The sequence below is a fragment of the Anser brachyrhynchus genome (assembly GCF_964034855.1).
Source record: "Anser brachyrhynchus genome assembly, chromosome: 4".
NCBI lineage: Eukaryota > Metazoa > Chordata > Aves > Anseriformes > Anatidae > Anser > Anser brachyrhynchus.
The window spans coordinates 49862492-49881048 of record NC_137698.1 but is presented as its reverse complement, the minus strand read 5'-3'; the positions used below and the strand labels follow the sequence as shown (position 1 = coordinate 49881048).

Genomic DNA, 18557 nt, shown 5'->3' with positions numbered 1-18557 from the left:
CTACTCTGAGAGACCACTGCATGTTTTGGTTACATAATAAATGCATTTGTATGGCTTCTGAATTTATCTCCTCCCACTGAGCACTGACATTGTTTTACAGATTATAATCCCATCTAAACAGGACTTTCTTGATCTCATTTTCTTACACAGTGCTAAGCACGTTGCTATATTTCGTGAATAATAATATAAATCATCATCAGTGTTGCTTTTTTCTCTTCCATCTCCTTCACCAGAATTTACTGTGTAGCTACATAAAATGCAAAATGCATGTTCAGTCTCAGTTTTTAAAAATCCGATTCTGCCTCTTAATGAGATGTGGTCTGCCAGGGAAGCTGTTCTGCCAGCACGAAGTCTGTTTTCAGTGCGAAAAATCTGATGGGACTAACCTTTGGAAATTGCTGAAATTCTTATAAGTGGAATTCTATCATATAAAATTAGCAAACGAATAAAACATTTATTGCTACAGAGATACTATACAGATGGTTGGACTTGTATTTTTTTCGTACTCCATTTATTGCCAACATTTCCTTAAAAGAAATATTCAGAAAGTTCCTAATGTGTAACCTGCAATACAACTGGTCTCCCCCCTGTGTCTGCTGCAATAGTGGCATTCCTTCAGAGTAATAAATATTATCTGTATGGCAATTAGGTTTAGGCATGATTGTAAATGCAAAGTTCAGGAGGTTGCCATTAATATTATCTTACGTCCTTATTTCCTGCTGTCTTCTAGCTTAACATGTTTACTGTTAAATTGGAACATAATTAGCAAATCATATAGCTCATTTTTACTGAAAATAGCAACTCGGCAAAATGTTTCCTATCATCTGGGGCTGACCTTCCCACAGGCTGCATATCCTGGAACAGCACATGGTAATAAGAGAAATCAGTTACCTTGGGTCTCTGCCAAGCACTAATTTCATTTCTCTGGCTGCCCCTCCTTTCCAGATCTTCTCCCTGCTCTCCCCCCAGTAATGCTCACATATGAGAGTTGGAGTCAAGAAGTTGCAGTTGGTAAACAAAACAAAGACAAAACTGCTAAGAAGTTAATGAAAACATCAGTAAGTCATGGCATCTGGATCTCATCATCCCCCTCTGACGTCAGGAAGATGTCCAGATGTTAGCAGAAATGTAGCAGTTGAAATATTTTTTGAGCAAGGCTCTTCCAAGCAATCAGATGCAGAGCAGTTCAGCACTTTCAGCAGTTTTTAGGGAATGTTTCAAATATATAATGGTCTTTCAGATGTGTGAAACGTCTGCTCGGTGCCGAAAGAAGATGGAGTCCAGGGAGCTGTGTCTGGGACTCAGAAGCCCTCACTTTTGGGAGGCGCACGTGTGTGTTCAAAGAGCAGGAGACCATGCGGCCTCTTGGTTGTCTGTCACAAGGAGACACTTCTAGCAGAGACATAATGCTCATCCTGCACTATCCAGCATTTAACGCTAGAGCTTAACAATATCCACAATGATGAATTACGAAACTGGTTCCAGAGAGAGCAGGCTATAATTTTCATCTTTCTCACTCATTTTTAATCCCTGTCTGACAACCTATACCTCATACAAGCCTTCCATGGTGAAAGGTATAAATGATGAGGTTAGTTTCCTAACAGGTGGCTGCCAGGTGTATTGCGTTTTTTCTTTCCCCTCATGTTCAAGTGTCCTGGCAGACCAATGACATTTTCCACATTTGGGTGCCCCTTCTCTGATTATGGAGTGACATTGCCGCTCAGTTTCTCCCAGACATGTTTTGCGGGCTGCCCTGGGCATGCTCCCTCCCTCCTTGGTCTGTGCTTATAAAGAATCCGCTTGGAGCCCCCAAGAAACCATCAAAGTAATTTTTAAAAATTCCTAATTGCTGAAGTGTCCTGGGACTGAATTCCTCCTATACACATCCCTAACATCTCAGGCGCAGGACAGGACGTGGGATTGCTGGCTGTTTGCTGCAGCCCTAGAATTGGCTAAGATGACTGTGGAAAACCAGAGTGCTGAAAAAAGGGTGTATTTCCATAATCCCCTCCAGCTGTTGCAACTTGAATGCATAAGGGTTCTGTAGCAACCCACTTTTATAATATGCTTAGCATACTGTGTACTTCTCATTGTAAACTTGGACAAAACATTTCCATTGTTGTACTTGGATTCCAGAAATGACAGTGGAACCCCATGAAATAAATATTTTAAGTTTCACTAATGGAGGAAAATGCAAAATTCATAAATAAAATTTCCTGATTGTTCAGTCCACCAACACTGTAACTGAGGGCTGCCACAAGGAAATACCCATTACAAATACCCAAGGCAAGAGACTATGCGCACTTTCTTTTCTCTCTCAGTTCTTCAACCGCCGTTGGTATCAAACTTGAAATTAGAAGCATGAGTGTGTTGGAAACAAGACATACCAAGAGCTGAAAACAAACAACACCAGAATCATGCTACAAGCAGCTACGAACTTTCTAATACTTCTCTACATATTTATATGGAGAGTAACGAATTAAAAAATAGAGCATGGAATAACAACTTGACAATGCATTTAATTCTGAATGCCATTTTGAATGAGGATTTCCACTGAAAAACTTTGCTTTAAATAAATGCCAGTCATCCCACAATAAAACACTAGTGCTAAAAGAGGCAGATAATACTATATTTTCATATATCTTATTGAAATTTAGTGTAGCAACAGACAAATGTATGCTATATCTGAAATGTATTATTTCATATTATATTTTTTATTTGAATTTTAAAGATGTAAAGAATCATGAATCGCATCAATGAAATAGGTGTTTTCTCCAAGAATTGCCTTTGCTAAAAGCTTGTTTAGTAATTCCATGGATAACAACAAAGCGTTTGAGGGCTGTCAAAGGCAGGAAACTTTAACATGATAAAAAGTATTTAACCATTCAACCAAAATAAATTATTACTGTGTTTTGCACTGAATATGCTACCTCTGCTTTATTATACAAATGGCTTCTTCTGTTATCAGGCAACTCCTGCATACTGTTTTCCTGTTTGCTTTCTGTAAATTACAGTCTATTTACAAGTACATATCAAATCAATATTTAATCACTGTTTACCTCATGGTGAGTGGCTATTTTTAATATTTACATAATAGCCCCAATGAAATATCAAACCTATAGGAAGTTGTCTCCAGATCAGGAGTCAGTCTTTTCCAAAAAATGTTCATATAGCCAAAGTGACATGTCTAAGGCTATATATCAGGTGGTCTCAGGTTCTACAAGATACCATTTTCTAAATTTTTATTTCACCTAAACACACTGTAAAGCAATCTTAGAACAAAACAAACACTTAAGGTAGTAATATGTCTTCTGCACAAGTATAAATTTTATGGATACATGAAATGTAATGCAGAAAAACTTTACGTTAACCTGGAACTTTAATAGTTTCCCAAGAATGACAATTCCCTTATTGACTTCCTTTACTTCCTATATATGCCTGTACATCTATATCTATGCCTATTTGTATATATACGTATATATATATATACACACACCTGGGAGTATAAGGAATAGCTTTAAGAATGAGGAAGTTCTATACTCACAGATTTTGCAATCTACAAAAAGGTGTGTTTTAAGACATCATAGTTAAGGGAAAAGTATAAATGAAAGCAGCAAGTAATGGAAGTACGGGAATGCTTCAAATGGAGAACAAATTAACCATCAGAAAGAGTCAATAGTCTGTCTCAGATGATATGGCCAGTAGGAAGAAAAACTATGCAATGATAACCAGTTATCAAAAATTAAAAATAAAAGGTCTACTCAAAGGAACCTGCAAGCAAAAGCTTCATAAGTAGATTCAAATTAAGCCAGCCTTCATTAAATGCATAAAACCTAGACGAAAGTTAACTGACAGTCTTCTGAAAGGAATCTAAATGGAGAATAATTTAATGTAATTACTTTTTCTGCAGTCCCAGATATCTTTCTGTGGCTATAACTTTAGGAAGAACTTGTGAGGTCATATAAAATCTTTCCAGATGATTCAAATTCTGTTAAAGTAGGCATAATGAGAAGTGATCTGTAACAGATCTTTGCAAATGAGTAATTTTTCATTTATTCTGCATTTAACACAAAACAAAACAATGAAAAACAAGAATGGGAAGAGCCCATTTCATCTTTAGTTTAATCTAAAATGAAAATTTTCTAGTGAATGAAAAGATACAAAAGAAAATTAATTCTGGGGTGAATGACATTGAGAGCTTTTAGAGAGGTTTAAGAAAAGAATGACAAATATAATAAAAGATAAGTAGCTAAGTAAATGCTAATATTATTTTGAATAGAAAAGTTGAAGGTTTACTTTTTAAAATATCAAATAAATGATTTCTTTTTCAGGACTTTGACTGACTAAGCCAACACAGCAAAACCGACAATAATTCACAAAATCCTAGACTATCTGTACATTATTTTTTATCTGTAATATCAGATGTTTCAGAGCACAATTTAGCTTTCTCATCATCAAAAGAAAAAAAAAAGGTACATGAATAGTCAGTTGTACTCAGTGTCTGACCATGACTGCTAAAAAATGCTGGTGAAAATGGAAAAAAACAGGATGATGTCATATGATGGACATATGATAAGTCCAATACAGTGCAGAAAAATGCTCCGTTGGGTCACCTACAGTCTATTACACAGATAATTCAGCCAACAGTGGCAGCACTAGGAGAAATCTGACTATGATGTTTTGAGGATATGCGTGGTTCAGAGCTGAGAGTACTGCAAACCAGCACTGGGGAAGCTCACCCTCTGCTGCTGCCCTTCTTGCACATACAGTCCTGGTCCTTACTGGGAGGTCTGTCTGCTAAATGAACCGGAGTGTGCTTCCCTTCCCTGCTGAGGATGTGGTCTGACATCAGTATGGGGAACAAACTGCATTTGGAATTCCCAAGGACTTGTTTCTATTTCTCATGAATGTAGTAACATGAAAAGTTATGATTTTTGTATCACCCACTTAGAGAACCTGGCAACTTGAGTCTCATTCTGTCCTCTGATTCTTTGCTGCTCATTCCATTGCCCCAAATTATATCCCATCTCTACTGGGCATATTTGATTTCCCTGCAATTGAAAATGCTTCCATTGTGTTTAGTGATTTATTTAGTGATTCATTTTCCACATTTTAAGATCACCAGACATGACTATAAACATGTGTCTAGATTTTCTTTGTGCAAACTGCGAAGAAAAGACACCAAGTGGAAAACCATGAGCTGCCATCAAAGTCTGACCATGACATGACCACACTGAACTGCAACTCATCTGCTGCTCAGGAAAGGTATTTTGCCACTCTACTCCAGTGCCTTATCATAATTATACAAGCATGCTTGGCCCAGGCTTGCTGAAGCAGAGGCCATTTGGCCACATGAGGAGAGGCACAGACAGGATCTCAGCCCTGGTATTAGGGTTCAAATGTGATGTGAGGGTGCTGCTCTGCATTACTCCATCATGGCCGTGGTGGGACAGCATGCAGTGGTGACTTGAAAAGACAGTCCCTGTTCATTTGCATCCCTTTACCACACCAGCTTGAAACCAAGAGGTTTTTCGCTGAAATCTTTTGGTTCTGTGCAATGTTAATAGCCTCTTGCATACTTTTTGTGCAAGAATAATGCTCTTTCCATTTTATTGTTCAGATTACATTATCTAATGGAAAAGATGTATCAGAAAATATTCCATTATATTTTCCCAGGGTATTTATAGGGCTAGATAGTACTGCCTGTTTGATGATTATATCAGATTATATTGCATGATTTGCTATTCCTGTGCACAGGCTAGCAGCTTTTTTTAAAGGCCACACATTTTTCGGATTACTTTTTCTTGAATATTCCATTAAGAATGCATATTTCACATTTTCTTCTTTCTTTTGCTCATATCAAGTTCTTTTTTGAAGGTGTGTCCTGATAACACAAATTGCTGATCTAAGTGGATTTCTTATTTCAGTGTCATGACCCTTCTTTGCCATTTTTTCGTAGTCAGCAGTTTAAACTGCTGATATCCCAGAGAGCAAACAGAACAGCAACACGGTTTGTTGCTGTTTTCTTTCTCTTCCTCAGTCTCTGTTTTTTATGAAGTACTTTCAGGAATACACCCTGCTACCTCCACTCCAGTTGCCTACTGTACTGCTTATTGGGTGTTCAGCCTGATGATTTTCTGCCCAAATATACTAGTGGCCTGACAACCCTACATCACCAGCAGAGCCTGGAAAATGAAACTGTCACTACTCTAAGGGTCCTCTAACATCTAAGCCTTGTTTTGATAAAAACTGTGATGGCTCATAACCATCTGCCAAGTAGAATAAAAACATGCCGCCCCTTATCAGCGCAGTTAAAGAGGCTGAAGGGTTCATGTTCACTCCTCATTTCTAGGAATGTGACAGAGTCTCAAGAAATATAATTAGCAGTTGTCTATCCCCCAAACATTCAAGGTTAAATATATACATTTATCAAGGTCTTTTCGTATCCTGATAAAACCTACATATTTCCATATGTAGGTCACGTACAAAAGGTATAAGGTACACATCAGTTTATGCTTTCCTATGTGAACTGACAAGAGGGAAACAATTTTACAGAAGACAGTGGTTGTAGTAGCTGACTTCTGTGGACACAGGCCAGAGGTACTTGGAATTTGTTGATGTAAATGCCATCCTGAACGCAACTATAAATTAAAAAAGCTCACTTCAAAGCAGTCATATAAACATCTCAAGCAGGTGGAATGGAAGCACATGCCAGGGTAAACAAGTGTCCAGCTGACCAGGCAACATGCAGATTAAACAACAGCTCACTTGGCCCCACCAGCTTCCCTTTTATAGATTTGTGCAACATCCATGCCTTTTTATTCAGACTTTCTTTCCACTCGGTGCACCTTCCACTGGAGTTTCAGGAATGTCCCAAGCAGCAGGACCTAATTTTCTAACTCTAACCTGCCTCTGAGCCAAGAATCAGACAACCTGCCCAGTTTAGTTTGTCATGGAAGAGGTTAATGCCCAGCACTTTCACAACACTGGCATGTTGGTGACTAACTTCTGAGCACTGAAGTAAATCAGTGGTGTTCCCATCTCCTCTGACACCCGTCCACGAGGCATTACTGGAAGAGCAGTGAAGCTGAGGTCTTCTCTCCAGGAAACTCACTGTCCCTTACCATCTGTGGGACCAGGCACAGAAAGCATCCAGCCACTAACACACTGCACAGAACAAGGTTTTTACAAGTTGCACTAACTCAAAGCATGTTTCTGGCCCTGTTTCTCCTAACAGGCCATGGTCACTCCTTGCCTAATTACCTGATGTAATCAGCTTTGAGATCAGCACGCCATCGCAAGCATCTGTGACGTACTTAGCTGCCCTTATTCCTCCAAAACATAAAGTGCGGGAGAATGATGTAAAAGTTCAGTTTACATTAGTGAGCCCTAACGTCTGCCTCTTGGTCATCTCATCCTCGATCTTATCGTGGCTCACATTTCTCCTCCCTCCTTCCCTCCTGTGGGACAAACCGCCCCCACTGTAAGTATACAAACAAACCTCCGGCACGTCACACCCACCGTGCAGTTCTGCTGCCTTTTTCTCAAGCCTCTAAATGCCATGATAATAAAAGTAACAGCCCCAGCAGGGTGAATGAGAAGCATTCAAGCTAGCAGACAGACAACAAAAGAGGAGGAAAATCAAATTAGTTAAATTATCTTTCTCCTCCAGCCCTCAGTTATGGTTTGCCTCAGGTTTTTGAGTCCTAGCAAGTCAAAATAAAAACACAATTTGTGACCGTATAGTTGGTGCTTAATTTACGTCTCAGAAGCCCAGCTCTGGCATACCTGACACTCACTTGGAGCTTGCGGCGCTGAAGCCCTTGCCAGAGGAAATACCAGCGATGGCTCAGCGCGCAGCCCAGATATCCTGACTGACACATGCCTTGGCTACGAAACGCCCGAAAGCAGCGCACCGAAGCACATCACAGCACCGGCTCTGACCTAGCAGCAAAATAAAACACTTCAGCACGCTTCAGGGCTGAGGAGTTTGCACCACAAGAGCAGACCAAAATTGTCTGCTCCTTTTCTTTTAGCTGATGTTTATCACATCTCATTAGAGCAGCCCGCACATCCCGCCGTAGGCGTAGCACCCAAGTAACGTGACACAGAAACAAAACGCTGGAGAAACGCTCAGAGGCGACTGACACATTATGCAAACGATACTAATTACCATTATTGATTCCGGTCTCTTGTGAGTCTTAAAGCATGCTTATTTAATATGCCCCTCTCACCTGCCAGCCGTCTGTCTCGTGTGTTTTTCCAGATAACATCCAAGGCTCTGGCAGTGGAGTCCCTGATGTGATCACTGAATGATCTTCTCAGAGGGGCTTTCGCTACCTGATTCATAATGCAGATCGATCACACATCCATAGGCAAACGGCTGCAGCTTGGCCCCAGGAAAAAGGGCATCCTTTGCCCGGGGATCTGTCTGAATCTCTCTCCACCAGGCAGGCAGGTTGTTACTTCATATAATTTGTCGTCAGCCCCGTGGAGCTTTTCCTTGAAGAGTCAGGCATTGCAGTTCTCACTGCGGATGCAGGAAAGCTCAGACTGCAGCCAGCCTACTGGAAAGCTGCCAAAATCTTACATCTGGAACAGTTTACAAATGAGCTAACGATACAGTCATTTAGATTTGGGGCTTTATTTGTGGATATCTATAGGATTCTAGCTTCCTGTTTAATCAAATAACTTACTGGGCACATACTCGCATGCTCATTTATTAGGATAATATTCCCCTGCTTAATTGATATTTCAGGTAATCTTTCATATTTTGACAAGAAAAAGGTAAGAAATAGAAAAAGATCTACAGTCATTTTAAATATCTGTGGTTTGAGGTTTTTTTTTTTACCCCATTTTTCCTGCATATCACCCTATCTGTGGCACAGAATTGGGCCTGATTCTGAGTTCCTTGTATGTACTACTCTATGCCTATACAGTAACAAAGTGATAGAAATACAAAATTGGGAGGAAAACAGGAAAGGAGAAGAAAGGAAGGGAGAACTAGACATCCACATCTCTGTTAAAGATAAGATCCCATGTGTAAAAAGTTCATTAGGTAACTCAGATGCATAGTCACAGCAAAAGAAGCCATTTGCCCTTGCTTATTTTGACCTTTTTAATTGACTACTGCGTCCTGTGACTTCCCTGAGAGAGGAAGAAAGGAATAAAGGGGTAGCTGAAACTTTTCTTTTCCTTCTTAGTATGTATGAGATGCCTGTCCTAATGTTTGAAGAGGTGAGAGATCCCACCCTAAAAAACTAATCCCATTTGACATCAGGAAAGCAAGGACTACTGAAGAATAAAGTTGTCCTCATGTTAATTCAAGGTGGAGGCTTTTTTTTTTTTTTTTTTTTTAAAGCAGCAACTACATTTTCAAGTCAGATACCATTACTTTCTTGTGAAGGATTATGTTATCATTAAATTGATTGATTAAGTTTCCACAAGGTTGGCACACAGAGATCAAAGTTCAGAATAGCAAGTTCCAGCCTGTGGATTTCCACTCCCTTTCCATTCGCTCTTAAGAACAAAACACTTTTTTTCTTTTAATTCTATACTAGATAATTTATTTTACATTTTCTTGTTTGTTGCAACTTTTCCATTGCCTTCTAAGTTCCCTTCATTTTCCCTAGTCCTAATTTCCTCTAAGACAAATCATGATCTCATTCTGACAATACAAAGAAATTTACAGGATTTGCAATAGTGTAACTGAGGGAAGAATTGGCTCACCATCTACTTAATGCAGATCATAATTTATTCCCATCTAGGCCTTTGTCTTTTATCTTTACAGAGCATCTGCAAACACTAATGTCCTATGTGCATCTTTGAAGAAAACCAACAGCAGCAAGGGATCTCTAAAGTTTGCAATTGCTTTCCCCATTATACCCCTCCTACTTTCAGAGGCCGGATGGAGAAGGAAGCAGCCAACTCTCTAGAGAAATCCAACATGATTACACACTCCTTAAATACTTTTTTATTTTTTTTCTTTCTATTCTGGCAAAACTTCCTTGTAGATCGAGTGACAATGCGTACATCGGCAAATGCAGACATTATGACCACAGTGTAATCTGTCTACCTGGAAACTTAGAAAACACATACCCCCCGTTCAGGTGACATCTTCCATTGCTTCTGTTAGTGACTAGCTCAGAAGATCACTGGTTCATTTTTAAATGAGGTTACAGTAAGCTGGAGGAGAAGGAGCACTATCTACATCTGGCACTCAACATGGGTACCTCTGTATTTCAGCTGAACACCACTGCCAGAGGACAACAGAAGGCAATGAGGGAGAAGGCAGTCTCAGCAGGTTTTTTGCTACCAGTGGCTATGTCTACATAACCAGCAATGTGTCCTACAAAGAGCGGATTACATAGCGAAAGAGATATTACCACAGTTCTGACACACCTTGCGTGGGTTACTTTGAACTAGGCCTACCTGGGTGTCGTGGACTGAGCGAATCCTCTCTAGGAGGTCACTGGTGCATTACCAGCATGTGTCTTCTGACCTAACTTCATCTGAAAATCTGAATTCCCATGCTCCACGACTTCTTAGAGATATGAACCAAAGCATGGTATTGGGGAGATTCTTGTCAAAGACATGCTCCTGGTCCAGGCTAAAATGCCAATAAAAACACATCCACCGGTATTCATTTTAGCAGCTAAACCAACAGAAGAGCAATGGATATTGCTGATCAGGGTTTAATTCTTTGAGTGCTTTTGTCGGTTCTCTTACGCATGTAGGCGTGTCATAGCTCAAAACATTTAAAGCTGTGCAACCAGTTCAATTAAATGGACAGGAAAATGTCAGAATGACCCCACAAAGGACAAAGGAGGAGTAAAGATAAACTGTAACAAATAGGGAGGAAGATGGTTAAGGGAGTCTGCTTGTCTGATGTTACTTGACATGTAAATGGATAATCTAAGCAAGATTGTGTAAAGAATTTAATTCCATGTCAGAAAATTCTTAATGAGCCACGTACAGGAAAAGAATTAGGTGTAGACAGGCTAGAAATATGGATAGGAAATAAAAGTGTATTCATTTTAGAAAAGAGTAGACTGAGGGATGTAGCAGGGAAAATAGTTAAAAGAAAGTTTATACAACCAAAGAAGGAAATTTGAGATGCATGACATTCACTATGGCCATAAAACGAGCTACGAGTTTGCTGTGCAATGTGAAAGCATAAAGTGGCTTTTAAATCCTGTTGGAAGGAGGCATCAAAGCAGAGCTGTGTCTCAGCCTCTATCGCTACATTATTTAAGGAACACTCCTAGAGGAACAAGGCACTCGGTTCTGATCTGGAGCTCTCAATATTCAAAAATGCTGAACCACATCCACAAAACCAAATGTGCTGGGAAACCAGAAGTTGGTGGCAGCAGGGTCGCGATGGTGGGAGCTCTTAGATCTGCACTGCGAAACACCCATGCACATAGAGGAAAGCTGATGAGCTGCCACTGCTGCTGTGCCTTTATCTGATGGCTCCTTTCCACTTTACTGAGAGCTCTAGGCTGCGTCTCAGGCAAGCTCCTCCACACCACATTCCCAAACGTGGCTCTGTCTTTGGAGAAAAACTACTGGAACTGCACAAAGCCAGGCCCTGCCTAAATGATAACTGCCCATGTAGAGATATCCTCCTTTTCAACTTACACATATTCTCTCTCTCCTCACAAATGCAGCTGTCTGGGGGAGGCATCTGCCTGAATCACATCATGCCTGCAGTGAACTTCAGGTTGTTTGGGTGGGAAAGCTTACTCCATTACTCCAGCAAACTCATGCTCACAGTCTGAGCTGAGAGAGGATGCCGCTGGTGCCAAGTACATGCATACAGACCTCAGCTGGTGAATCTCTGGTGTAAGTCAACGTGAATGTTTTAGATTAATTTATGGGGAAAGCTGTTAAACCAAGCAGTTAAACTGGATCACTGGGAATGACATGAAAGAAAAAAGGGTTTTAATGGTGAGATTTACAGAGTAGCAAAGAAAAAGTTTTTAAAGGAAATGGCAAAACATTTGACTGTTGTATTCAAAAACGTACTGGAGAAGATCTGGAAAACAAATATCCTGCTTTAGCTAGGAAATGGCCTATGCACCCTGCTGTATGTTACATCCACAATTCAATTATCTGTACACAGGTAATACAGCCAAATGTATCCAAAAAAAAAGCAAGTTCCAAACCCCCCAGTCAAGATCTAGATAAAATGTATGATGCAGCTCTGTGTCTTTGCTTCACTGTGCCTGGAAACTTATGGAAAACCAGCAGCAGGCACTTTTCTTTTCTTTCCTTTTTTTTTTCTTCTTTTTTTTCTGAATAGCACTCATGGCGATCACAGCCATAGTACAGTTAGTACTCCAGCTATCCACCAGAATTATTTTATTTTTTCTGCTTAATAAGACAAAAAGATGAAATAAGATGAAGAAAATGAAGAAATAATTATAGTCAAAAGGTAAACTGGATGCGCCAACAACATGTGTGCTCGACTAAACATAATGTGAAGGGAATCCGAAGGAAAGGGGTCTGCTGCTGACAGGAGAGGAATGCAGTAGCCAGCGTTTGGAAGAAAGGCTACAGCACACCCTGAGGAAAGAGGCTGTGGCACACACGTGCAGAGCAGCATGCATGCCCGGGAACAGCTTCTGTGGAATTCCAGAGGCAAATATTTATACGGGCCAGCTCCCTACCTGCCTGCCCAGCCCTCCAGCCAGGAACGGCCCCATGACTGCTTCTCCCAGTCTGCCGTCTCTGCTCTCACCCTGCCAGCCTGCCCCTGGGCTGTAGTCACCTGATGTCTTCCACTTTTCAGAATTTTTTTTGAAATGCCTTTTTAATAAAGGCAACGTTGTGCTTCTCTAATCTTCCTCTGGAGGCTGGATATACTTGTAAAGCGCTGCTCGTCATTCTTAAACACATAGTTTGTAAACCATCTGGGGGCAGAAGGCAGAAGGTAATGCCTTCTAACTTTACCACTCCTCAACAGTTCAAGCTGGAGGATCTCATCTTGCCGAACATATATGTTTTCTGCTCCTTTAGTGGTTCTGTCCTTACTTCAGTCTGCAAAGATAGATAATACTAAACATACTTTTTTTCTCCTCAGGGCAAAGAGCAGACACAAATGCATCAGGTACTGGGATGGTCAGGAATGGTGATCTCATTTTTGAGTTCTGGCAGCATCCAGCTTCTAGGAAGTAAACAGTTATGCAAGTCTTGCTCTCTTCAGGCTTGCTCAAAATGCATCAACTTCCCTTCTGAGTGTTTACGAATGGGCAAATTCTTATGTTTATCTCTGGTTCATCTATGTGATTCTGGCCTCTTGAGTCTGGAAGGCTGTATGCATCCAAAATATGCACAGCCAGTCAGAAACACGTCATTTTTTAAAATGTGCTGCCAGCTTGAGCTTTTCTGTGACTTCAGTGTGGGCTGCAACAATTGATATGGCAAATTCAGACCATCTTCCTTGGGTGGTCTGTGCAGCTTCCCTGATCTAATGCATGAAACCACCTTTCCCCATGTTACAGAACCAGAAAGGTAATGCCATAACTCTCCAAAAGTATCACAAAACAAAAGAATAATTCAGAATAAATTTTAGGTCTAATAAAAAACGTCTGCTGGGCACATAGCATGTGTCATTGTTTCATCTCTCAGCAGATGTCTCTAAATGCTATCTAGGAGACCAGACTGGGAAAGGAGCCCTTTGAATTTGGGCTTTTACATATGTTGCTTTCCAAAAGAAAATCTGGCACTGCAACATATGCAGCATCTGAGAGATCTGATACATATCAGATCTTTAGACAAGCAGCAGCTACCAATCAGAGCAAACTGTAAAGATTTAGAGAAATTCCTATAGAAAGACATGCAAATAAAATGTACTTTGTTGAAACAGAAGTTTCTTTCAATAGAAGCTTGACAAATCTCAAAAAAATGCCCTATATGACAAAGCCACATCTTTGTTCAATTTGATTCAGTTTTAGAAAAGATCTCCGTTCTTCAGTCAGATAAGGCAAAAATAGTTAGAAATTTAATTTAGCATATAGGTACCTTTTTATAAGGGTGGAACAGCTTGGCAGCTTATCTATCCCATGGACTGCTTGCTGGTGCTCAGCTTTTCCCACACCTTTTTAGGGAGTAGTCCTGGGAGCAGGCTGCAGGTGGAAGGACTTGACCCAGCAGTGGCAGCAACTCCTGTCATCATCAGTTCCTCCCTCCCATTATAGGCAGGAGCGGGGTGGGTATGCAATGTTGTGATATTTCTAAACAGACATTTTAATGAAAAAAAGCCATGGAAAGTTTTACACTTTTTTTTTTTTCTCCGAATTGAGAATAAAAATGTCAGAAGGACATTATTTTCTCATTTCTTGCAGTAAGAGTGAAAATTAGCATGTTATGGAAGCCCAGGCCTTGAGATCTGGGAGGAAGAATAGAAGTGTAGGGACCATAGTGACGAACACTATTCTCTCCTCCCACGTTTCAACCTCCTACGTATATGGTACTGAGGGAGAACATTAGGATTCCTTCATGCATCAAGAGTCACTGCATGATACAGATAAAAGAAAGGAAAAATTAAGTTTATTTGTTGAAGGAAGAAAGTGTAGAAGAGGTCACCCCACACACTGGATTTTTCTGCTGATTTGAGCATGATGTTCTCTTCTTTTCAGCCTCTCCATTTCTTTTTATCCTTTCTAAGCTCCCTGCTCCTTTACAAGTTATTTCTTGCTGCTGTTTTTCTCTTCTACCTTTGAAATCCTGCTCCATCATGCTTTGGACGTTTTCCTCCCCACCCCTGCCCTGACTACCTCCTTCTCCACCATCCGACCTCTACTTCCTATTGCTGGCTGCTCTGCTCCACACTGTTCCCTTCACTCCCCCCTGGACATGACAGGCTGGAGTTGCTCTGTGTCCTGAGCTCCGTTGGAGCTGCACCTGAGATAATAAATGTTTGAGTGGTGGTTGTTGCAAAGGTGCTGAAAATGGGAGTGCACAACTCAGCCCCATATTACTGCATGTCACACAAAAAACTTTGCTCTCGGAAAAGTGTCCTGTGCCACATGTCAACACCCTATAGTTAACCTCTAAACAGTCTTGGAGCTAAATGGATGAAATCTGGAGAAGAGACAATAAACCATGCAACTGATAGAGAAAGTTTCCTGAGCTGCCTGCATGGATAGGAGCATGTTGCTTTCATGGACTTTTCAGTGTCTAAACAATTAGACTTATTTTGGTGAAACACTGAGAAGATCTTGTTGAAATATCTACCTTTGTTGCCTTCTGTTGTCTGATAAATACATGCTGGTGGGTTTACACAAACCCAGTAGAGTAGCATAGGCCTTCTATTATACTTTTACGAGTTTCAAATTAAACATGATCCCAAATAAACACTATTTAGCAAACCTCATGGTGTGATTATGGCCCTGCTTTACAAACAGTCCCATAGCTTAATTAGAGATTTTTGTGCTTCAAAGTGTAAGTTTATCTGGCTGTTTCTGGACTGCTATCTCACTATCACAGTGTGCTCCACAAATGATAAATAATCTAATGTAGGAAAGTAGAAAACATTTCTAATCACAGCCATAAATACAAAATAATATGAAACAACTGAATAACGTGCAAGAAGATGTACTTCCAGTTTCCGTAGTACATTGGTCCATATCAACCTGCTTTTTTAATGTAACTAAACTATCCTTACGTTATCAGAAAATCCAACCTTGTCCCTGCTGTCAACTGCTTTTTGAAATACTGCATATTAATGAGGACATTTAGTGAACACTGGTGCCATAGTTTAAAATTCAGATCAGAAATGAAGTGTTAAAGCTTCACTCTGTTTAGCCATATGTGAGGCACCTGCCTAGTGAAGTTTATGGAAGCATTAACCTATAGGGGTGTCCAAACACCTCCTTTTACCTAACTTGAGGTGCTGATACTGAACAGCTGACAGCAATAGGCTGTGAACTAAGACAAGTTTTCAGCATTAGCCATCTGCTGTGCTTTACCAAAGCAAAATAGTATCAAGTAGCATTGCTTCTTCCTCCATCACAGTGACCTGTCATGGAAATGGGCCATACCAAAGTATCTTTCTGTCAGCTGAGTAATACATTACAGCTTGAGGTGTCCTATCTGTGGGATTAGGGCAGGATGAATACAGTTTTATAGATCAAGATATGTGGTCTAAGTTAGTCCTTTCTTTCCAGTGGGGGTGGAAATGTAGCTATATACAAAGCTGCAATAATAGCAAATTGCATGCTCCACAAAGGGAAAGGGAAAAGGGAAAGGGAAAAAAGAGAAAGGAAGGGAAAAAGAAAAAAGAGCCCAAGCAGCCCAGCATTTCTCAAACAAATCCTTGTTGTTACTCCCTGTTATAATCAGTCTGTATGATCTTCTTTTGCAATTAGCAGCTTTCCTTCCTTGTCTTATGTTCTCTCCTGTTCAAGTCTATCCTGTCATTCTAAGGTGGCGAGTTCCTTGGGTTAAATGTATTCCTGTTTATACAACCCTTACACAAAATGGCACAATCTAAAAATATATATAATAGCAATAAAATCTTTGAGCTTGTCTGCAATAACTAGCACAAACAGTGATGGTGAATAAAGCCATTTTTCTGGCTTTAATAGAATTATTTAATAGAATAATTAAATTATAATTAATTATTTATATTTATTTTTATATAATTAATTAATATATATATTTATATAATTATTTATAATTAATTATAAATAATTATAATTTAATAGAATTATTTAAACCTTTCTAAAACATGGTTCCATGAATTTAAAATACTGTAACAGTGGCTGGCTGGTGACTGTGTACATAGCAGTGACAAGACTGGGAGCACGGGGTGTGTTATGTGAGCCAGATTCATCTCAGCCAGAGGGTGAGCAGGGATATAATTCAGACTGCAGACAGAGATCAACCTGAACAGAGAGATCAAAGAGCAACAAGAAACTTTAAACCAAAGAAAAAGTCCTAGTGCTTGGAGGATAAGATGGAAAAGGCTCATTCCCAAGATTTAGTGAGGTTTAGGGCACTCATGTTAAGTCTGCTTCATTAGTACCGCTCTGTGTAATGCGTGTTTTATTAAACAATGTAAAGAGGCTGAGCTGTCCTCCTCCCTTCTTGTCCCTGCTGCTGCCACTGTGGCAGTCTCTGAAATGCAGCCTCTGCAGAAGGTTTGTTTGTCACGTGAAGACAAGCAGGATGTAACCCTGCCTGAACATTTGTGACTTCGCTGACAGAGAAAATGGGAGAAAATCAGATATCTTCATGAGAAGTGATGCCATTTGCATAAGGAAGTAGGATCCAAACTGAATCAAAGCTTTACAATATATGGACTCTCAGTAGGTTTTGAGATTTCACTAATTAAAGCACTGCTGAGCAGTTCGTGAATGGTAATTTTTCCTTGCTCCATATTTTAGTGCAAATATTTATTTGTATAGGTAGATTGTTGATTTGTTTTTGACACTGTCTCACTTCCTCAGACTCCTGATTTCAGATCCTGTTATCTGCCATGCTTTGTTTGTCCTGGAGCTGTCTGTGACATAACATCTTTGAGATGCTTCATTTATGTGTTTATTTTAATTCCAGTGTTTAGAGGAAAAAGAATGAAAGAATACGCTAGCTTCCCAACATTGAAAAATTCAGGCCAGCTTTTCTTAAGTGCTTGATTATGTTTTGGTACAGGAATTTGTAGAGAGAGTCTTTTTTCATCTTTCTGAAAGTCCATTTGGCATAGCCATTGACAAGTCTCTACGAAACTGTTTCACAGCAGTTCAGCAGCATTGGAGTTAGCTGCCAACAGACCATGAGATGTTTTTCTCACCTGGGGTACATGCAGCCTGGGAACTCTCTGCAAGCACAGCCCTGGGCTGCTGCCAGCCCTGCAGCAGGTGGTATGAATGAGAGAACCCTGGGTTTTTACCAACCCCACTGCTTCATCTCACAGCAGGGTGGAAGATGGTCCCTCATCATATGTAATCAGGCATGAGAGAGTTGTGCTGGGCTTGGTATATGCACAGCTTTGTGAAGCAGAGGCAGGAAGAGGGAGAGGGAGGCGAGGGGAGAAGAGGGCAGGTGTATCTGCCATATACTGTAGTTTTACTTGCATGCCTCCATTTGACAACTAAAATTCTGCTATTACATAGCTACCAAAAACTTTTCTTATGTACTGCTCTGGTGGATTGAAAACACTTTAAACAATTGTCCTCTTTGCTCTGAATAGAAGACTACACATTCTCGGGGTCTTTTCTACCTCAGATTCTTTTGTCAAGGTATTGGCTACAATTATATTATTATTATTATGTAATAAAGGAGAAAAAAAAAAACATGATACCTTATGAAGAATTGCACACTATTTTGACTTTCTTCTGGGGTTTGTTATTTCAGCTGAAGTCTTGCAGTAACTGCTGATTGCAGGTTCTAATGCCTAATCTTTCAGAGATAAAGAATCTAGTGTTTCACTTCACCTTTTGTAAGCTTAATGTATCACAGACACAAGTTAAAGCTTTATGGGGAGTGTCAAACCTAATTATCCAGAAGATTAAAGCAGTCATCAACTGGAAGATATATTCTGTTATCCATAA

The 18557-nt window shown here is 40.1% G+C and overlaps 1 protein-coding gene across 8 annotated transcripts in view; it reads right to left on the bottom strand.

Annotated features, from left to right (window-relative positions):
• Nucleotides 1–18557, bottom strand: part of DLC1 (DLC1 Rho GTPase activating protein) — a 281768-nt gene that overhangs the window by 91427 nt on the left and 171784 nt on the right. The window contains exon 1 of one of the 8 annotated variants that reach the window (XM_080591595.1): nucleotides 8235–16563. The exons of the other annotated variants lie outside the window; for them this stretch is intronic. Within the exon in view, the coding sequence (XP_080447721.1) occupies nucleotides 8235–8349 (115 nt within the window). The 5' untranslated portion in view covers nucleotides 8350–16563. Of the gene's footprint in view, nucleotides 1–8234; nucleotides 16564–18557 lie in introns of those variants that run through there. 8 annotated transcript variants of the gene reach the window in all.